The 23,015-nt window shown below is 45.7% G+C and overlaps 2 protein-coding genes across 2 annotated transcripts in view; both read left to right on the top strand.

Moving 5' to 3' along the window:
- The window catches only part of LOC108413848 (calpastatin), a 109,842-nt gene extending 98,099 nt beyond the window's left edge, over positions 1 to 11,743 (top strand). The window contains exon 7 of the mRNA XM_037541604.1: positions 8,515 to 11,743. Coding sequence (XP_037397501.1) covers positions 8,515 to 9,012 — 498 coding nt within the window. The 3' untranslated portion in view covers positions 9,013 to 11,743. The remainder of the gene's footprint in view (positions 1 to 8,514) is intronic.
- Positions 11,744 to 14,568: 2,825 nt separating this feature from the next.
- The window catches only part of si:rp71-79p20.2 (zinc finger protein 704), an 81,479-nt gene continuing 73,032 nt past the window's right edge, over positions 14,569 to 23,015 (top strand). Inside the window, exons 1-2 of the mRNA XM_017686532.2 lie at positions 14,569 to 15,037; positions 16,641 to 16,882. Coding sequence (XP_017542021.1) covers positions 14,774 to 15,037; positions 16,641 to 16,882 — 506 coding nt within the window. The 5' untranslated portion in view covers positions 14,569 to 14,773. The remainder of the gene's footprint in view (positions 15,038 to 16,640; positions 16,883 to 23,015) is intronic.

Here is a 23,015-nt window from a genome sequence, read left to right as displayed (position 1 = left end):
AAGCATCACTGAACAACTGCATGCATCATATAAAAGCTGGATTAAAGCCTCATCACTGAACATCTGAACCCATTAGTCTGTCGTTTAATATCACTGTTTCAGCGCAAGTGTGGAAAATTAGACCTAAAGATTTCAAACCTTTTCATACGGGCCCTTAGCGTCCTTTTTGAAATTGCACTTTATGTAATGTTGCCTTAGACACCATACATAACGCTTATTGAGTACAGCCAGTCGTATGCCGATCAATAATGGTCCCCTATCAGTATATCGCTGCCATCAGAACAAAACAAATGGAAGTCAATGGAACCAGACGTCTTTCCCAGTCATTTTGGGCCGTTTCTGTTGGTCCATTCATCATGAAATTTACACACAATACAAAGGACCAAGGGTATTTTCAAATGATGTCAAAAACTGCAAAACGATGAACATGGAGATACGAGGTTTTATTCAGGGCAGCGACTTCCTGCATTAGAAAAGCTGGATCGATATATACTATGGAAAACTTTTATAGGGGACAGAATTTATGATGGTGGTAAACAACTTCGGACACTGTGCCATACGGCTCATTACAGTATAGCCATGATACCACCTGTCCACTATGACCGCTCAACTTGACCGCACACATCAGAAGAGCTCACTTACACCTGTAACAGGTCTGGGTCTGGGTTGGGGTCAGTTGGGGCTAGAGGGGTCTGTGGAGATGCTCTGGGCTCAGTAGTCCTCCTCAGAGAAGTTGCATATGACTCTTCAAACCAAACAACGCAGTGCATTATGGGTATCCCCTATCCACTAGGGTACGTCAGTTGTACACCACTTACTGTGGTGCACAGTGGGATTGTTTGAGTGCACTGGATCTTCTGCACCATGTTCTCAGACACAAGTGGTGGAACAGCGAAACAGTGAACAGGGCCCAGATACTGTCTACTTCCCACATCACTCTACTGGGCCATCTTCAGTCGGGTTTGCAGGTACTCAGTTTTAGGATGGATGAAGGAGTCAGGGATGGTCACTGTCTCTGCTTAACCCCAAATAAAGAGACCGAATTAAAATGCCTTGAATTTCTTGGTTGGTCTGTAGTGAATTTAGTTTTTTTGGTCTTTTATTTTTTGTTATATAATCATATAACCAGCCCTGTGGTTTCATACTGAAAACGTTTCTTTGCGAATATCTTCTGTTTATACCTTTCACTCTGGTAGCATAATGCTAATGTATGATGTCACCTGTATACAATCCAGCACATATGTTGGCATAAAGCTGTTAGATCTTACTTCTGAAGCTGAGCCTCCACCAGGGGGTCTACCTGGGACATTATAGGTCCCTGTGCAAGAGCAATTAATGGACTCCCTTTAATACAAACATGATTTTAACATGAATAACTTTACGTAGCATTTTCTCGGAGACATTTGCACAGTAGTGTGTAGATTACAGTAGAGTACTGTTGTATAATTACAGGGAAGCGGTGCTGTTATTCAGCGTCAGTCAGGGAACTGCAGTTGATAAATCCCCCAGTTTGGAACGTCCTACAGCGTCGTAATCAAACGCGCATCTTTAAAAGGGGATTTTGACATCATAATAAATGTTGAGTTCCCAGCCAGAAAATCTCTCGGTTCTCCTAATGTTCTCCAGTTTGAGCCTGGAGAGCCTATTAAAAGATTTAGGGTGATTTGATCAAAACGGGCCCCCCACACATTGTGCCCCTGGGCTGCTACTCCCTCTACTCTCCCAGAGGTTACGACACTGGCCTACACTACACAGTATTCATCCCCATTTTAACCTCAATTTGCCTTTTTCAACTAATTAACAAAGTGATTTTTGCGGTTGGGAGAAATAGGTGGATATGTATCCTCCTGATGGAGACCCGGAGTGATTGGAGGCCTTCCTGATTGCTTTAGTGTGAGATGGTGAAATGAATCCGGACGTCTTCACGAGTTCTAGTCAGCTGTCGGTTTGTAGTGAATGTTCTCTCAGCGCTGCGTTTCTCAACCACATGTTCATCCTCAGTTTGTGTGGTTGCTACACATAAAAGCACAAACAGGTCCCGTCCAGTTCAGCTTTGTTTGTGTCACATGATAACGGGGCAGATGTGGGTTCTGTAACCACGTCACTGTATGCGAGATGCCCCTCGGCCTTAATGCCTAACATGAGCTCTATTCAGATTTGAGTAGTTGTGTGGTTTACCCACAGCTCACGACGTGTCCGGCGCTGTGTAGTCAGATTCTGGATATCTGCTCTTTTTAGACGAGTGTGTAATTTTGTCTGCAGCTTTACTAAAAACTAAACTGCTGTTGTATTTGACGCAGAGGCTGTTTGTCAAGAGGAGGTCATGAATATGCATGACTATGTTAGCGTTCATGCCCACACAGCAAAATGGAAAAAGGTCAACAGAGAAAATTGAAAGTGATAAACACTCGTTTTAACTTACTTTTTGGGAAAATTCTGGATGGTGACTGAAATGTTTGGAATAAGTTTGCTTTGAAATCTTTTTGCCACAAATTAAAAACCGACTGTGACGGGCATTTAATAAGATTCAGACCCGTTACAGAGGGACTGTAAACCACATGAAACAAGCAGCTGATTTTCATTTTCAGAGCCTTTTTTAGCTCCTTTCCACAGTGACCTTATGCAGTTTCCACCTGTTATGGAGGACGTCTCCGTCCTTTGATGATCTATGCTTTTTTCATCAATAATGTTAATGGGGAACTCCGTCAAGTAGTTTGGTGCAAAATGCACTTTTCTAGGGAAATTTCACTTAAATCCACTTAAATCTGTCTGCCTGGCTTTTAATGCACGTGCACCGTCTGGTCAGACGGCAGGAGACTGAACAGTTTGTGACCAGGATGAAAAAGGTCCATGGTCAGAAAAGTCTACAAAACCTTTTTGAGGAAACTTTTTAGTCAAACGTCAAAAATCTAATTAGCTGAGCAGCAGTTGCTAAACAGTGACTCCTTACGCCGCAGCTGTTACTGCGTTTTTACTTAAAACATAAAACAGACGTTACTTTATCTTATAACTTCTAAAAGATTATGTGTGACCTGCAGCTGGTTTGGTCAGATTCTGAAACAGAATGACAGCAGGCTAAATTCTGAACCTGTCATTGCCCTGAGGAAGCTTTCTGGTTGGCAGCCGTGACGGCACATTAAATAAAAAACAAACTGGAAATAGCCACAAATGGACAGACTACAGTTTGTCAAACAAAATGGGCAGTTTGGGGCCGTCCCCAAACTGTTCCCACAAAGTTGGGAGCAGGAAATCGTCCAAAATCTCTTGGTGCTGAAGCTTTAAGAGTTCCTTTCACTGGAACTAAGGAGCCGAGCCCAACTCCTGAAAAACACCCCCACACCGTGATCCCCCCTCCACCAAACTTTACACTCGGCACAATGCAGTCAGACAAGTACCGTCTCCTGGCAACCGCCAAACCCAGACTCGTCCATCGGATTTCCAGACGGAGAAGCGTGATTGGTCACTCCAGAGAACTCGTCTCCACTGCTCTAGAGTCCAGTGGCGGCGCTTTACTCCACTGCATTCCACGCTTTGCACTGCACTTGGTGATGTAAGGCTTCGATGCAGCTGCTCGGCCATGGAAACCCATTCCATGAAGCTCTCTACGCTGTTCTTGAGCTGATCTGAAGGCCACATGAAGTTTGGAGGTCTGTAGTGATGGACTCTGCAGAAAGTCGGTGACCTCTGCGCACTATGCCCCTCAGCATCCGCTGACCGCTCTGTCATTTTACGTGGCCGACCACTTCGTGGCTGAGCTGCTGTCGTTCCCAATCGCTTCCACTTTGTTATAATCCCACTGACAGTGGACTGTGGAATATTTAGTAGTGAGGAAATTTCCCGACTGGACTTGCTGCACAGGTGGCGTCCGATCACGGCACCACGCTGGAATTCACTGAGCTCCTGAGAGCGACCCATTCTTTCACTAATGTCTGTAGACTCCATGTTACTACTGCTGTTAGATGGTGCTAGCAGCTAACGAAAGCTGGCATCTACTGCTAAGCTACACTTAAATAATGTCTACCAAGTTCATGATACGTATAAAAGTTCTTCTTTTGAAAACAGAAATATTTCAGAAATTGCTGGCATGTTGTACAAATATGTTTGATGTGAGGCTGCAGCAGTAAACAGGGCCAGAGCCGGTGTATGAGGAGCCTGGCCACTTCCTATTTCCCTTGTTATATTAAAAACAGGGCTGCTGAACAGCAGAGGGCGCCTACGAGCGAGTCCTCAATGAATGGAAGTGAATGGAGCTTAATGGCTAAAATCGAGTTTAAAAGCTCTTAAATGTAGCAGCGGCGTTACAATGTTTTATGCTGTTCAGTGAATTATTGAAGTCTTTTACATTAAAATGTTTCAGCATTTATAAACTATGATTTTGCTCAGATGCTCTATTTATTAATAACCCATTCATTTTGGACTCACTCGGGAGCGCCCCCTAGCGTTTCAGAAAGCCGGAAGACATTGCAGAGTGGGAATTCTCCTGACAGGTTCTCTGACAGGGCGGCACCTCATACAGCATCTTAGCTCTGTTTACAGTTAAATCAGGGCTTCCATCCTCGTCTCGAGCGTTATAGCACACTGCGGTAACATATTCTCATGGCTGCTGTAGCCACGTGGAGCGGAAGTTAGTTTTACCCTGATAGTGCTAAACGGGGTGCATTTTATCTATTGCAACTTCTTCATACATATAACACGCACATATATCCTGGTACACATCATGAACTGCAAAACATATGATATGTCATATTGCCCGCCTTTAACGCTGTTACGTTAAGGGCGCACGTCTAATATCTGTCATGGGTTTAAAGATTAATAAGTTCAGTAAGGTTTTGGGCTCAGATGTAATCTATTGGGCCGAGGCTGTAAACGGGTGTTTATACTGGTAAACACTTCAGCATTGAAACTCCTGACCTAGATTTATGACTCCTCCTCTCTTTAATCTGTACTCTTTCATTATCCTACACAGACACGCCCAACCCAGTGTAGCCAGGTGTGTGTTTGTGTGTCGCGCACACACACACACACACTCTGTCTCTCATCCACACTCTACTGCCAGCTTTCAGCGAGCTCATAACGAGCATACAGGTCTGCTTAAAGCTGTTGACAGACTTTTGCGTAATGACCCTCACCTTGTGTGACTCTGTAGGTGGCAGAAAAATTGGCATGTCTGTCCGAAAAGGAGACGTTATGGCTGTGGCTCTGGCCCTGGTTGTGGTCAGCGATGGAAAGTTAAATGGACAGGCTTTAGCTACTCTGTTCAGTTTTGTTATTTTATTTGGATGTGTGTGTGTGTGTGTGTGTGTGTGTGTGTGTGTGGCTGCAGTCATGGGCTGGAGGTCAGGGAACCGGCCCTGTGACTGGTTACCAGTCCGATCCCCTTGGCTGACGGTCCATGACTTAAGTGCCCTTGAGCAAGACACCTAACCCCCAACTGCTCCCTGGGCGCTGCGGATAGGGCTGCCCACTGCTCTGGGCAAGTGTGCTCACTGCCCCCTAGTGTGTGTTCACTGGTGTGTATGTGAGTGTTTCACTGCACGGATGGGTTAAATGCAGAGGTCTAATTTCACAGTTCAAATGGTTGTAAATTCTAAATTCTGTGTGTGTGTGTGTGTGTGTGTGTGTGTGTGTGTGTGTGTGTGTGTGTGTGTGTCTCACTGATGTGCTTCATGCTTTTTACTCCACTGCCCTCCTTCAGATTTTACTGAGGTCTTTTAGTTGCACAGTTACAGTTTGAGTTGTGTGTAATCGTCCACGTGTGACCAGAAGGTGGTGAAATCAACCTAAAATAGCACCAGTCAGCTAAAAATGTGCCCCAGAAGTAAATACATCTTCTGTGGTGTAAAGTGACATGACAGAGTAGGGGAAATATCTTTTAAATTATTTGAGGAAGATCACTGATTCATTTATAAAAGCCGGCTGCACGTCGCTGCTACAGATCAAAGCTACTGTTTACAGCTTATATGTCTGTACTACATTTTGATCAGACTGTGAAAACGTCCAAATGACCTCCTCTGAATGTAAATGGGAGATATGGGCTGTTCTCAATGTTAATTTGGGTGCTTAGTAGCATCACTGTGTCCTTACTAACTCCACAGGGTGCCAGGCTGGGTCTCACTGTGCGGTGGTTAATGGCTTTAAAGCAGCGCGATGTAACATGAGGGTTATTCAAATAATACAGCAGTCACTTCTGTTACTTATACACTCAACCTAAAAACACCTACAATCAAAAAATTTACTTATGTCGTACCGAAAGTCTTTCAAGTGTATCTTGATATATATTATAGTATAGTAGTATTTATTATAGTATATAATATTATAGTAGTAGTATTAATAATAATAATAATAAAAAAATCACATAAATGGATTAATTTACTGTTAAATAATAAAGTTAGGGATGCATGATAATGTTAGAACCAATCAGTGTAATGACATTTATTTATATGAACCCAATATTTGATGATGTATTTTTGTGCAGAATGTTTATGTGACGCTGGGCTAAAATGTCTGTGTTTGTAAACCTGCAGAAATAAACACTATAGGTCTCTGTAAGGCTACGTTTTATAAATGTTTATGTATCAGCATCTGCAGACATGTACATAAAAATATTGGTTATTGGCATTGACCCAAAATGACCACATCCTGTCCCTAGTGTTGTTTTGAGTGTAATTAGCTGTTAATAATTAATGTATACAGTACTACATGCAACTAAGTGTGGATTTGTGAGGTGAGCATGTGTTAATTAATCACATTTTATATTGGACGTGTAATGCAGTTACGGCACTGAGCCATAAACACAGTCACGTCTGCGCTAATGCTGCAGTCAGTGTTTATGGTCATAACGACCTGCTAAGCTGGTCATCGGTTACAGCCGCTGAGTGAACACAGACGGTTAGTGGACTTCCTTTAGACGTGTGTAGCTTTCATTAATAAGCTTCAGTGCTTATATCTTAAAATTATGCGTGACACAGATATTTTTGGCTCTTTCATGAATTTCTTCTGCCCTGCTTTGTTTCTAATATGACTACACACACACACACACACACACACACACACACACACACACACACACACACACACACACACACACACACACAGAGGTCATGCAGGGGGTGGGTGATGCATTGACATAATACATCTGTGTGGAGGAGAAACAGAGAGAGAGAGAGAGCTGGAGAGAGAGACAGAGAGAGAGAGAGAGAGAGAGAGAGAGAGGGTGGGAGAGAGATAGAGAGAAAGAGAGAGAGAGAGAGAGAGAGAGAGAGGGGGAGAGAGAGAGAGAGAGAGAGAGGCGGAAAGTGAAAAAAGTCTCTCAAGGCTTTCTCAACAGCTGCAGCTGAGTTTTGAAACCTCTGTCTTGTGACTTCCCCTCTCTCTCTCTCTCTCTGTCTCTCTGTCTCTCTCTCTCTCTCGCTTGCTAGCTCTTGCTGCAAAATACTGCACAGCTCTCAACACAAAGCATGGTGGAGTGCAATTAGTGCAGAGGCAGAAGAGAGACAGAGGCAGAAGAGAGACAGAGGCAGAAGTAGTAAGATATAAACAGCTCTGTGAGCAGCGGCTGAGTCTGGGTCTAACTTTAGGCTAGTTCAGTATAAATCTATGCATTATCCATAGGCTTTTCTCTCCCAGAGCCTCCTCATGCATTGACTCCTGAAGGCTATAAAGATCACTGAATCTTCTGCACATGCCGTTTCCCACACGCGTCATTCTCCCCCACGCATATTTATAACACGTCTGTGTGCAGGCAAACTGCAGCACTTCTCCTGAATCTCTCAGTCACTTTATTCTCCCTCTGGCTGCGCTGAGCGAGATGTCGGCTCTGTGGGCTCCAGTGGTAAAAGTTTAACAGGATTATCTGGGAGTTAGGTAACTCTGCAGCTAACTCCGGCCAGACTCCAGAGATAAGTGCGTTTACACTGGCTCTGCCTTCCCAGGTCAAAGTGGGTCATACTTTTGCTGTGTGCAAGCAAATTTGGTTACCATCCACACCTCTGCAAGCTCAAACCGCACTGACACACATGCACACACATGCACACACACACAAACCACAGTATATGTTTAGACATGTTTAGACTGAAGGTCGCGGCTGGAGGAATACTGTAAACCAAAAAGCTAACAGGGAATGACTAAGAGTGAATGAAAGGTAGTCTGACTAGTTAGACCACTAACCAGCACAGCCAGTGAGCGAGGTCTTGTTTACTTTTTCTAACCCTCTGTTTTCTTTTTCATTTCTTATTCTATTTTTCTGCAGGAATTTGGCTAATCCTGCATCCACTCTCACTAGAGAAGGACTTTTCTGATAAGGTTTTAAACGTCCTCCTCCAAGTCTAGAAGAACCAGGAGTTAGTGTGTGTTTTGTGAATGCAGCTGGCAGCTTTTATTTCCTCCCTTCGTGACTACAACTGAAACATGAGCGCCTTGCTCCTTGGGACGGTTTTATTACGAAATCCATTTTGACAGCCTGGTTTCTGGCAGGGACCCACTGTGTTTCTCAGTCTGTGGTTTTTCTTTCCCCAGATCTCCGAGATGTACTCCACTGTGTGTAAAACCCTGAAGAAGAAACACCAGCAGCAGCAGCAGCAGCAGCAGCAGGGCTTAAGCCAGCAGGCCAGTGGGCAGACAGGCTCGGCTCCATCCCTGGGGGGAGAGGAAGGCTCTGGGGCTTCTCAGCCTTGGCCACCAGGGGGAGCTCCTGGGGAGGAAGCACAGGGGAGAATGTGCCCCCCGGAGGAGCACTGCTATGAGGCGGTGGGTGAGAAGACGTGGCCAAAAGCCGTCGAGTCAGACCCAGCTTACGCTACCATCGACTCGCATCGCAAGAGAGATAGGCCGGTGAGCAACACACTCAAGCCCAAGAAGAAGCCCTCTGGTCAGCCTCAGGGGCCAGGGAGGGCCCTAACCTGCGAGAACTTCTACGAGGCCATTGGGGATGCAAAGCAAGGGGCGAACGCCATGAGCACCACCACCATCTTCACCTTCAACGACGGCATGGAGATGTACGTCACAGGGCTGTAGAGATGTGGGCCGGGACTCCATGAAGACTTCAGTATGGAAGTTGACCCACATAAGCGCACATACACACACACACACGTTCCGTTTGCAGCAACACAGCAGACAGTTGCACATAACATGTACATCCACACTGTAAGCATTGGTGTGTCTGAGACCCAGAAGAAGCTGAGACACACACATGCTAACACAGACCTTTCCGTACTAAATTACCAGACAAAAAGATTCACTATGTTCCCTAATAAAGGGTTTGGGCTACACCAGGGTAAATGTAAAAATCATCTCTTCATAATACTGAGTGACTTCAGAAGCTGTGGTCAAGCTCGTTCTTCTCTTTGTCCAGCTCACACTGTCCCTGCGGAAAGGCCATTTAGTTCGGACATGTGTGCATTTGTTAGATGGTGTAGATAGGTATGTACATTCCTCTTGGTGTTTTCATCACTCTAGGCGAACTTAAAACCCGTAAAAGGATATAACTCTCAAATACCGTGGAAGTCTTTTTTCTTTTTTTAGTGAGATGGCATGCATCCTCCACCCAGACTTTGGCAGGCGCGATGGCTCGAGCAACAGGGTTCGAAGACATGGCATGCTTTTTCCCACAGAGAGAACGAGTGCGGCTGCTTTTTATGCCACAGCCCGGACGACTGACTCTGACTATCTTTGACTTTCCAAGAAAAGAGAAAAGAAATGTGAAAAGGAAAGCGCTCCGTTAACGAGGGAAGCCTTGCAGCAGGTAGTTAGAAGGTCCTTTCTTAGGGGTGTTGTTAAGAGTTGGGTTTATGAGGCCTGCACTGTCAGTACGCTGAATGGCTTGTACAGGGCTGAGGCCAGTAAAGGCTACAAGTCTGGCAGGGTCTGTACACTTTCCCCACAGGTCACAGAACTAGGCCAGCTCCTCCGGCACCCTGGGCCTCCGCCTGGCTGGCCTGTCGGCGGCGTTTAGCCGCGACAGAGGCGAAGGAAAACAAAGCTTGAGGCTTAGAGTCGTTAGAGAGCGTCTTTTGGAAGGAAGCCTCCAGCTCTGGTCCGTCTGCGTGGCTCGACTCTACTGTAAACAATGGCTTTTCCCACACGCCCAGCGGGAGACAGGATTTTTCAGAGCAATGGCACAATCGAACGAAAGAAAAGAAGAAAGGGAACAGAAAGATGACCCGACCTATTTGACCCCGACTCCTCCCCCTTAAAGCCTCGACCAGCTAAACAAGCTCCATAGGTGGGTTCTACCATACATGACCATATCAGGGTCAATAGAATGGTCAACGTTGGGGACTGAGTGAAGGAAAAGACCATAATATCAGCTCAGGGATAGAGAAGGGATGATATGTACAGGAAAAAAAGTCCATTTCTTCTCCAACCTGGGAGTTTTGCATTTAAGTATGTCGGGTTATGTCCAATATTTGTTATGCCACATATACTGTAAATCAAGAGTAAAGATAAGATTTTTATTGCACTCTATTTTCTTAAAAAAATAAAATTGTATCGTTGGTTTGTTTTCACACGTAGCTTTGTTATTAAGGATGCTAACATCACTGCCATGCACACGTGTTTTCGATATTCTTTAGGTGGTTGTCACGACGTCCTGCTTGCACATGCATGCGTTTTAGAAAAAGTAGTAGTGCCCCCCCCCTCGCTTGATATTTCTTCTTAATTAGAATAATTATTCATTATTCTTGTAACACACTGGGCCCAGAAATGGCCCTTACCTCGTACTGCAGATATCAGTATGAACTAGAAATAAAAAAGAGAAAAAAAAAAACAGAAAAAAGAGCAGCAGGGAGGAGACGTCGCAGTAATGGGTCGTCTCATGGATTACACAATACATATAACCAGGAGTCGTTCAGCGCTGCACGGCTGCACACTCCCGGAGCAAGCCCAAACCCTTCCCAGCGTTATTAATCTGCGTCCTTGAGACTCAGCGGTTGCCAGATTGAGGGAGGAAATGTGCTCCCCTTAGCTTTGGCTCTGCTCTGGTTCCTCCCACTCTAGAAGCTGTCCGGCAAAGCACAGGGCTTGCTTTGTGCCGTGCAGCAGATCAGGCCTTTTGAAGTTAAAAGCACACAGAGCAAGAGGAGTTTTTAGGGGGGCACAATGGTCACGCCAAACCACGGCTGCGGTGAAAAGGTGAATGAGCTCTATCAGAGCGTGACTCGCACGGCCGTACACAAGCTTGTTCTTGTGTTTAAACACAGTATTTGTGGATTTAAAATAAAGAAATACACAATGAGAGAGTCTCAGTCTCAGTCTCAGTCTTAGTCTCAGTCTTAGTCTCAGTCTCAGTCTCAGTCTCAGTCTCAGTCTAGGACTCCACCAGTCTCGCACAGCAGGAGCTGCGATGCTTTATCTCCGGTTTGACACAGCAGGACACGGAAACAGCCCGAGCTGCATGTATATATCCTACTGATACAAAGCAAAAAAAGAGAAATAAAAACTATAGTATTAATGTTTTATGAGCTTAACAGACGTTTAAGAAGTTTATATTTTGTTGGGCTCTTGGCTGTGAATTTCAATCATGTGTAAGTGCTAAACGTTTGTGTCAGGTATTCTGCTGCCCTGCAAGCGCCTCAGCTCAGCTTCCAGTAACTGCGTGTAGGTCTCGTCCGTCCAGGTGTGACACAGGCTGTGGTGTGTAAAAGCTTAGTAAGAGAATTCTGTGAAACAGACTGTAATGTTTTCTATCAGAATCCTTCATTAAAATGGTTGAATTTTTACTTTTGTAATAAAGTTGCACCTTAAAGCAGTTTGTGTGTTTGCTGATCACTTTTATTTTGTAGGTTGACTGTAATTATGCGGAGATAAACAGGAGTGGGTGTCAATTACTACACAATTACTTTCATATTTCCGAGCACTGAAAGATTCCAGGTTGCTTGGTGCTAAATTTCAGTAACTAAGCAGTCAGTCACTGAGCCGATAAGCGTTCATGATCTGAAGTCTAGACTGCTGATTGGCTGCCTGCGTCACACGCTGTATGCCCTTCTTCTTCATGTCTGTAGTCGACTGTGCTCAGTAAAAATTCCCACTTTTACTTGGCAGTTTTAGAAAGTGACTGGAAACGATACGGAAAGTCAAAGTACCCGTATCCAACATTCGTCAATGATGTCCAGCCCTAATTACAAACACAGGCGATGTGAAGTGGAGTAAATATAAATAATAATAAAAATAAATAAATAAAAATAATCTGTGACCATGACTTAGTAAGGCATGATCTCATTCCCACACCTTACTAAGTTAACTTAAGTATCTCATTCCCATGTATTTACTAAAATGTGGCCACAAAATAGGATCTCATTCCCACACATTAATAAGTCGTGGCCATACATTGTTCATATTTATATGAGATGTCACCAGCAGGGCTTCGTACTTTTGCGAAGAAAGTGGTTCTGTTTAGTTTTACGTAGAACATTTCATGCCTAAATGGTTCTTAAATGGATCTGATGATGGAGGGAGGATGTGTTGTACATGGTTTTATGCAGAACCTTTTTGAAAAGGGTTCTATATAGCACCAAAAAGGGTTCTTCTGTTGTTACAATGTCAAGCTTGTTACAATAGAAGACGTATAAAGAACCCTTTTCAAAAAGGTTCTATATGAAACAATATACAACACATTCTCCATCACTCTGGAGAACCCTTTACTCACGCAAAGGGTTCTTTGAGTGTTCATGGTGGGAAATTTTCCTGCTGAGAAACCCTGGAAATCATCATTTTAAAGTGTGTAAGTTCAGAAGAACCTTTTTTGGTGCCATATAGAACCGTATACCACACCCCTTCCACATTTCATCATGCAGAGAACCGTTTAAGCATGAAATAATTCTGCACAGAACTTGTGGTTCTATATAGAACTTTTCCCTTTACTAAAGAAGCCTTAACCTCTTCAGCTCCTCGGGACCACCGGTGGGTCCAAACCGCTCTTCATCATGTTCTTCATAACGTTCATACTCCATAAGCTCCATTCAGAAGCTGGGCGTCGTGTGAGGCTGTAGCTCTTCTCTCCAGTCTAATAGACGGTGACGTCATTTTAAACCCTTATAATAAAAGAAGCTGAACTCAGTTTGTTTTTCTACTGAAAGTCGACCCGTTTTTCCCCAAATCTGGGCTCTAAACTATAAACAGACGGCGTCTCTTCAGTGATCTGCTCTGGAAACATCACTTTTAGAGAACAACACAAAGAGCGGCGCAGATTTTTGGCTCTCAGCAGTGAATTGTGATCGTATAGTGATGTGTGGAGATCAGAAAACACACGTTCTGATCATTTTAGGGGCTTTTACAAAAATAAATAAATAAAATAAAACATTCCATTAATTTCATGCTGTTACTGAATAATTCACCTCACGATTTGGTCACAAAAATTCAGATGGACAAACCAAAATACAGACGAACCGTCCTCTTTAAGATGGTGGTTATATTGGATTTCAGTGTTTGTACAGCTTAGGAATCACGAACGAGCCATTTAGAAGCCTGGAGACCCCAACAGAAGGCCGGCGATTCAGGAGGAACACTGTCCATATGGAAAACGTCAAATCTGCTAAATCTCCTGTTCCACCTTAAATAGTCCAGCAGTTCTGATACCCAAAGTGCCAGACTGTAACTGCTGCTCCATTTAAGGTGGAACGGGAAAATTCCAGCAAGAATCTGGAGAATCTCTGACTTCAGCTTCACATCACTGAAGAATTAGGGGGGTGATAATAAATAACTGCCCCCCTCTTTGAAGGCGTCTGATCCCTAAATGTAACTAAAGCCCAGCAGTGAGGAGCTGAACTTTCCCCTCCTCTGCTGTCCCTGCAGACGGGCAGGGTCGCCTACAGAGCGGCGCTAGTAGCTGTTAATGAAGTGATGCTCTTTTATTAGAGGGGCTCATTTCAGAGGAAGATCTCAACCCCTGCCCTGTAGCTCAGGAACAAGGGGGGGGGCACTCCAAAACAAGGGGTCGGGGTGAAAAGGAGAAATGGGACGAGGCCCAACAGGGTGTAGTTTGATCATGAAACCTAGAAATACTGAGATAGTTTTGACAGCTTTCTCTGGACCCCGTCTTGCTGCTGTGTGAAAGCAGCGCTGTGAGGGGCTTCTCAGAGGGTCTGAGGGCCCTGGCAGCGCTGTGAGGGGCTTCTCGGAGGGTCTGAGGGCCGTGGCAGCGCTGTGAGGGGCTTCTCGGAGGGTCTGAGAGCCCTGGCAGCGCTGTGAGGGGCTTCTCGGAGGGTCTGAGAGCCCTGGCAGCGCTGTGAGGGGCTTCTCGGAGGGTCTGAGAGCCCTGGCAGCGCTGTGAGGGGCTTCTCGGAGGGTCTGAGAGACGCAGCAGCGCTGAGAGGGGCTTCTCGGAGGGTCTGAGGGAACCTGCGTGTTTGTCCTCCTTCAGCTGAACCGGCCGGCGAATGGAGGAGACACACCTCCACAGGCCGGGGAAAAAAACAGCCTGACATTTTCCAAACCGGCCAATCAGCGGCCGAATCTCAGTGGCCGCGTGCCAAAGTGGAATGTTTATGTCCGCCGACAGCCAATCGGAATCAATGGGGGGCGGGGCCTCGCTGATCTCGCCCGGCTGCACGCGCGGCGGAGAGTGGGCGTGGCGTCGGTCTCGGAGAGAAAAGCAAAACAATCGTTTATCCCGCGAGCCGGCGGCTTTCCGGGGCTTCAGAGCAGCAGCGGAGTCTGCCGCGTCGCCGCAGCGCCGGGGCTTCGGGGTCAGCGCGCCCGCGTTAAATGCCTCTGTCCCCATCCGCTCCGCACCCGCCGACAGCCCGTCTCCCGGCCTCAGCGCCGTGCGTCACGTTTGAAAATGACTTCCAAGCGCCTGCTCGACAAATCTCCGGCCGGCGTGAGGGCGAGCTGCGCCGGCAGCATCATCACGCACGCCGGCCACGGCGAGGGGGTCGCGGCCGTGGACTACGGGGTCCTGTGGGCGAGGAAGAAAGGGGCCATAGCGGTCAATGGCTTTAATACGAAGCTGCTGGATAAAGGGTCCCTGCACGAGCCGAGCAAGGAGACCTCCCTCAATGGGAACCACTGCTCGGGGAGAGAGAAGCACTACAGCCGGAGAAAGGTGAGGAGCAGCTGCCCAGCTGTGAGTGTGTGTGTGTGTGTGTGTGTGTGTGTGTGTGTGTGTGTGTGTGTGCAGCATGCTCGTGTCGAGGGCGTTCGGCGTTTATCTCAAAACTACGTGTTGAACTCGTGAAACGCAGCAAAAGTAAAGCCCTGCTTTTTCTGCCAAGAGTGAAATCAACACGTTCCCTCCAGTTCCGCTGCCCCGCAGCTCGTTTGTTAGTGTAATGCGTTTATTTTAAGATGGCGACTAATGCATGTTGAAAGTTTAAGGGGGAAAAGAGGGCCGGACTATTCGGCATGTAACTGACTCCCCCTCCCCCTCCGAGCCGAGCCGAGCCGAGTCGAGCCGAGCGACAGCCTGTCTGCGCACAGGAAGGCCCGACGGGCGAACAGCCCCCAGATACCGTGAAATGCGGGCTGAGCTCAAACCGCGAGAGCCGGTTAAAAAGCGCCGCTTTGCTCGTTGAACTCCGCCGAAGTCGAGGCGCTGTTTCGTAACGCGAGGCCGCGGCGCTGTGGGCGTCACGCCCCCTCACTGCGACTCCGCTCCGCAGGGCGGCCGAGAGGCCTGACCGCAGCGCCAGAGACCCCCGCTGCTCGGCCTTTACCGAGACGTGCTCGCGCCGAGGATAAAAACCATTCTCACGCGCTTTCCTGACGTTTAAAAACGCCATGACGCTGTGACCGCGGCGCGTCACTAAAGCCCGTCCACAGGACGGACTGCGCCCTCTGTAATGAGGCGATGCTGCCGGTCAGTGAACCGACCACGTCCGCACGCCCACGACAGCACAGTGTGACGTAACGTGACGCAGTTCATCACAATTCCAAGTGTTGGCTTGCGTCGTTAGTGCGATCACGTCGCCATGTTGGCAGGTGAGCTGAAACGCTGAGCTGATAAGAGCTGGACTCATCATTGTTACTATGGATACAGACCCGCAGGAGCACAAACACCAACAGCACTGACCGCAATGACCACTGAACACCAACAGCACTGACCGCACTGAGCGCCAAACACCAACGACACTGACCACAATGACCACTGAACACCAACAGCACTGACCGCAACGAGCGCTCAACACCAGATATCTGGACACTTTAGATGCGTCCCAGAAAACGCGGCGAGGTCATTAACGTTATCTGGATCAGATAGCGGATATTTGCCCTGGGGTGTGTCTGTCTACCCGAGGCTTTGCTGGGATGCTGTCTTTGGGGGGGCATTTGAATGATTTGGGTGGGCAACAGTAATATCTGTCTGTACCATGTCTGTCAGACAGACAGGCAGGCAGACAGATTTGATTCAGGGTTTTCATTGGATGGGTGGATGATTTGTCTAGGTGGGCAACACCCACCCCAGCCCACCTGTAGACACACCCCTGCCGTCTGCTGACCACATTTCCAGTCAGAAGTGGGCGGTTCACACACTGTTCTTTAACCGGCAGTCAGTACCTTGAATATCAATATTAAGAAATATTGAAAGACTGACCCAGGGCCTGGGCTTTAGGCCACGCCTCCTCGTCAGCATGTAGGTGAGCCGGTCCAGGGGTGGTGTGTGGACTGTAGTTTGATGACTGTCGCCTTACCTCAGATGTTTTTAACCCTAGATGGGCTGTGCTGGTGAGGAGGATGGGAGAGAGGTGGCCTCCTCCGGTGGCGTCCTCAAGCGAGGCAGCCCGACTCATCTCCTGGTGTTAAATGGACAGAGACCAGAGGAGCACATACATGTGGAGGCCATGACTCCAGTGAGGAGGCCCCAGGAGCCAAGATGTGTCCTGCCGTTACGCGTTACGGACCCTTCCCCTGAGGACCCCGATGCTTCCTCTCATATCCCCGTCCCCCGCAACAGGTAGGCTTGGACTGGCTGCTGCGCTGTTGCCCTGAACGGGCTAATTGAACTCATTCAGCGGTGTGAGTGGTGTGTGAACGTGCAGCCGTGTGGTGGGTTATGGAGTGTGTGCTGTACATTGAGTGGTGTAGTTTTAGTCGTATAGTAATGGAAAAAATCTTGATATGCGTTTTTTCCGAGGTTGGAGAACGAGTTGGAGCAGATCAAATCCAAACAAAAGGTTGATGAAAAATGATGTCAGTGGTGTTTAATTTGATCCTCGTAATTCGTGTTAATCGGCCTTTTTTATGATGCATGCAGTTGTGTGGTGTTACAGTACCGATGATACCCATGATAAACTCACGCATTGTGATGATAATGCATCATATTTTATTGCCCATCCCGACTGGACAGCATATTTAGTATAACATGGACTGGATGTTCAGTCAGGCCGTATTAGTTTAAGGTACACGGCAAAATTAAAAAGTGCTTAGCATTAAAATAATCAGGCTGAACTCTGACTGGGTTATAGGACACTGTTCATGCCGCGTGACACGCCAGGGGTGCCAGGGGTGTGTGTGAGTGGCGGGAGTCATACGGTCTGTAGTGTGGAGGATGAGTCGCGTACAGGGAGGCGGTGTTATGTGGTGTGTGAGGAAAGAGTCTGCTTGGTTTGAAGGTTCATCTCCGCTATACTGTAGTTGGTTGGACTCCAAGCCTGCAGGAAATATCTTACATTATGTCATTATTACCCCGAGCTTCACCCACGCTTAGAGTCCTCTGCCAAGTGTTTGAAAGCCTGATGAGGTGAGATTCAGTGTAACTAGTGGTTTGATGTTGGACCTGAGCAAACATGCTTTTCTCCCAGCTCAGTTAACCGGCCAGCCTGTGGAGAGCATCACGCTCATCTCCAGCTTTCGCTGCGTCACTTCATTTTCATAAACTATTCTTAACGCATACTTGGTGCAGATGCTGTTACGGATCATAAGTAGGTAAGGATGAGCGTTAGAGTCGAGCTTGATATTCTGATTAGTAAAGCATTAAAATACAACACCATAGAGACCACCAGAGACCGCTCAGCGTCGTAGCCCTGCGTAGAGATTCATACAGAGAAAAGTGCCAGTCTCAGGTTTTTTTAAAGATAAGTTCCGCTGATAAGTGTGATAAATTCACTCATAAATTCACTAAATCAGTCAATCAATCAATAAATCTTTATTTAAGCTCGGCCTCCGCTGAGGGAGACCCTCGTTTACAGTGCAGCCGGGCGATAGAGAAATCGGGGGCTGAGAAGTTGGGTAGTAAAAGAAGTCATATGTCATAATAAAGTGCTAAAAATGATAAGAGTAAAATTTAATAATGAGACCAATATATTGATTAATCAATCAGCCATTTACATTATGGTACAGTAAGTTAACAAGTAGCAGACCTGATGAGGGTAAAATGAGGAAAAATGTAAATGAATGAAATAAAAACAAACAGAAGATGTAAGACAATAAATGAACAGTAATAAAATAAATTAAAGGAGTAATAAAAAGTAAAACAATAGCTAAAATCATGTTAAAGTCAAGCCTAACAGTTAGAGGCTGTGTGGGGGTGAATCTGTTAATGGTTTACGAGTAGAGCGCCTCCCCTGGTGTCCAGCCTTCAGACGGCCAGTCTTTCTGCGCTGCCCTCTGGTGGAGCGTCAACTTCAGACGTTTCTTGAGTCTTAAATTTGAGAACGCTTTACGTTTGAGAGGAACTGATTTGCGTATCATAAATTCTAACTTGCTATTCATGTCTTTAACCTTTTCATGACTATTTGAACACTTGAAAATTCTATTATAATCGATGCGTAATTACTTAATTGCTAATTTGAGCTGATCAGTTAATTAAGCTGGCTGCAGCCGTTAAATTTCTGTCGTTATGCTGGAATAAACAAAATGTGAAATGAGGCAGTTAAATGTAAATAAAGGAAAGTGATAGAATTCGTTTGGGACATCGTGGGGCTGTTTACATGCAGTCTGAGAAATTTGGATTTCTAGATCAGACTGTGGCGTTTACACGACCGTTTGAATAATCGGATAACCGCAGGCGTCTGATTACGATCGGATTATTGTGCGTGCAGTTAATCATCGGTTCAGATGAATTGATCATGACCGCTCAGGCCTTTTCCGATTCACGGTGTTAAACCGGATCCTTTTCCTTGCCGCGTGGTTGATATCGGACAGCTTGTGGTTGAACAACAGGCATCCTAAAATATACCTGAGAACAAGCCAGAGCGCCAGTTCCACCGTCCTTCCGCTGCCTGATCACTGAATCCGATATCAGACACTAACAAACCAAAATAAAAGCTTCCTCATTCAGAGAGATCTATAGTTTGGCGCCACTGGACCCATCGCTCTCTGCCCTCCTGACCACACGTTGAGTGATTCTCTATTCAGACTATTTCTAGCAGCTGAATTCTCGTCATGGTATGTGTGGACTGCCGTGCCCGAGTCGGTATTTAATTATTATTAATGGAAAATGAAACCGAAGGTGGGTGCGATCGGCGCCTTCGGCAGGCCGACTCCTTGTTTACTTCCCTCCTCGTGTTTATCTCGTACAGTCGTTCTGTTTCGGTAGAGGTGAGCTTGTAAATGACCCGCTGGCCGGCTGATCTGAAGTGGCCTGGCGTGTCTGTAAAATGGAGCGTCTGCTTGTGTGTTATGTGTGTGCCTCTGTGTGGGAGGAAGGGGGCGGGGCTCTTGTGGCGCATCTTCAGCGAGTCGTCTGATCAGATGAAGCTGTGTCACTCTTCCCTCCTCGCTCTCTTCCTCCCTTTGCTCATCGGAGCGATAACCCGATGCCCTTTCGCTGCCTCCACCGCGAGAGACGCAGCTCCGAGACAGAAAAGGCTGCCTCGGGCGACGTGACGCTGTTTAGGGCTCTGGAGGAGACTTTTCTTTTTCACAGCCGTCAGTTTTGGAGATTACAGCGCAGACGTGGTGGGCTTGGGAGCTGGGTTGCGGGGGTGCTGAACGAGTGGACGGTCTGTGGTCGTGGCAGGACTGATTACTTATTAACCAGATCTGCCTGAAACGGCCAGTTCAGACACACAAAGCCTGAAACGTCTCTGAGGTGGAGTTTGACTGTGGGCTGAGTTAATGGATCACCTTTATTACCGTCACCTGACAAATTTCATAACTCGCTCATAACTGCCCGGTTTCTCATAAAGCTTTCAACCCTTAGGGATCTGTGTGTGTGAGTGTGTGTGACCATTCACTAATATGCGAAAGCTTTTGCTGTCGCGGTCACGAAGGACTAGCTGACGATTAATTCTCATAAATAATTGCATATTAATAATGAGCTATTTAATTGTCTTGTCTTATTCATTGTTTACCACAAAGCCTAAAGTGTCTGTTTGGCTGATCAGCCACCTTCCATGCTGTCTGTTTCCCAGCAGCTGACATGATAAATAAATGAACATTTTTTGTTTTTCTTAAAGCCCCGTAACGTCTCAAATAATGCCTTTTTAATTTACGCCTATTTTCCTCAACCCAACACACCAATTCACACATTGCTTGTTGCAGTTTAGCACTAAAGGTGTAGTATAAACGACTGTGTCATGTGAGGCTGTAGCTCTTCTCTCCAGTCTAATAGACGGTGACGTCATTTTAAACCCTTATAATAAAAGAAGCTGAACTCAGTTTGTTTTTCTACTGAAAGTCGACCCGTTTTTCCCCAAATCTGGGCTCTAAACTATAAACAGCCGGCGTCTCTTCAGTGATCTGCTCTGGAAACATCACTTTTAGAGAACAACACAAAGAGCGGCGCAGATTTTTGGCTCTCAGCAGTAAATTGTGAGCGTGTAGTGAAATGTGGAGATCATAAAACACACGTTCTGATCATTTTACAGAAAATAAATAAAATAAGATATAAATTTACATTTATTCCATGCAGTTACTGAATAATTCACCTTATGATCTGGTCACAATAATTCAGATGGACAAACCAAAACCTGCCCTGGAGAATCAGAGGCTGACTCAGATCATTGTGATCAGGCGATTAAGTAATAGTTGTGACAGTCCTGGTGGAAGTCAATTAGCCGAGGCCATGAAATTGACCGGGATTTATGACCGTGTTACATAATCTTGAACTTATTTAGATTCATATTCTCCCTTGCGGTGAAAATTGTATTCACCTAGTTTTCCGTTCAATTAGCCAAGATATGATTGGAATCCAAGGTTTTTTCTTCAGCTTTGCGTTGAGCGAGCCTGCTGCTTCAAAGCTTGTTCAGGTGATTGATGTCCTGCTCCGTCATACCTGGCCTGCATGCTTACACGCTCCAGAACATCCAGGAACACCTGGAGCTTTCTTTACCTTGGGGTGTCCTCATGGTTTGAAAGGTAAGCTAGTTCACTGTCCTTTGTCCACGTCCTCGTGCTCAGGTGGGCCACCGAGAAGGAAAAACCCATTGTTCACCTGTTTAAGATTCCCTTTTCACCTGATGGATACCTGTCCACACCTTCTTTATTACCCAACATATTTGCAAACATCCGTCAAGAACTTTCTCTTGGTGTGCAGATCAAGCTTACAGTACCGGTAATGATGACCCACCTGGGCAAGCACCCTACACTACACCAATAAGAGTCCTTGGGCAAGACTCCTAACACCACCTTGGCCTCCCTGTGTAAAATGATCAATTTGTAAGTCGCTCTGGATCAGAGCGTCAGCCAGATGCTGTAAATGTAAATGTAATGCCCTTCAGAACTGGAGTCGTATGATATTATTGATGCGTTTCAGTATCGGATCATTTGATTAGCACAGTGGACGGCCTTTGGTGTTGAAGTCAGTGTCTCGGAGTGATCTTGGTATAAAGCCTTTTGCTACAGCAGGAGTCTGTAGTTAAGATCCATTAAGGTCCAGTTAGAGAAGTTTCTCAAGCGAAGGTCCAGAACATCAGAACGTCTGACCTGCATCACGACTCAGTGACATGTACTGTTTACTGAAGTAGCCGAGTAGAAAAATCAGCATCTTATACAGTCGACAGCTGAACGTCAGATCAAATAAAGTCCAGTTCGGTCAGATTTCACCAACATTTACTGAACATCAGATCAAATAAAGTCCAGTTCGGTCAGATTTCAACATTTACTGAACATCAGATCAAATAAAGTCCAGTTTGGTCAGATTTCACCAACATTTACTGAACATCAGATCAAATAAAGTCCAGTTCGGTCAGATTTCAACAACATTTACTGAACATCAGATCAAATAAAGTCCAGTTCGGTCAGATTTCACCAACATTTCCTGAACATCAGATCAAATAAAGTCCAGTTCGGTCAGATTTCACCAACATTTACTGAACATCAGATCAAATAAAGTCCAGTTCGGTCAGATTTCACCAACATTTACTGAACATCAGATCAAATAAAGTCCAGTTCGGTCAGATTTCAACAACATTTACTGAACATCAGATCAAATAAAGTCCAATTCGGTCAGATTTCAACAACATTTACTGAACATCAGATCAAACAAAGTCCAGTTCGGTCAGATTTCACCAACATTTACTGAACATCAGATCAAACAAAGTCCAGTTTGGTCAGATTTCACCAACATTTACTGAACATCAGATCAAACAAAGTCCAGTTCGGTCAGATTTCAACAACATTTACTGAACATCAGATCAAATAAAGTCCAGTTCGGTCAGATTTCAACAACATTTACTGAACATCAGATCAAATAAAGTCCAGTTCGGTCAGATTTCAACAACATTTACTGAACATCAGATCAAATAAAGTCCAGTTCGGTCAGATTTCAACAACATTTACTGAACATCAGATCAAATAAAGTCCAGTTCGGTCAGATTTCAACAACATTTACTGACCATCAGATCAAATAAAGTCCAGTTCGGTCAGATTTCACCATTTACTGAACATCAGATCAAATAAAGTCCAGTTCGGTCAGATTTCAACAGCATTTACTGAACATCAGATCAAATAAAGTCCAGTTCGGTCAGATTTCAACAACATTTACTGAACATCAGATCAAATAAAGTCCAGTTCGGTCAGATTTCAACAACATTTACTGAACATCAGATCAAACAAAGTCCAGTTCGGTCAGATTTCACCAACATTTACTGAACATCAGATCAAATAAAGTCCAGTTCGGTCAGATTTCACCAACATTTACTGAA

The sequence above is a fragment of the Pygocentrus nattereri genome, chromosome 9, assembly GCF_015220715.1.
Source record: "Pygocentrus nattereri isolate fPygNat1 chromosome 9, fPygNat1.pri, whole genome shotgun sequence".
Lineage (NCBI taxonomy): Eukaryota > Metazoa > Chordata > Actinopteri > Characiformes > Serrasalmidae > Pygocentrus > Pygocentrus nattereri.
Note: the sequence above shows the minus strand (reverse complement) of the source record. Positions and strands in the feature narration are given on the sequence as shown.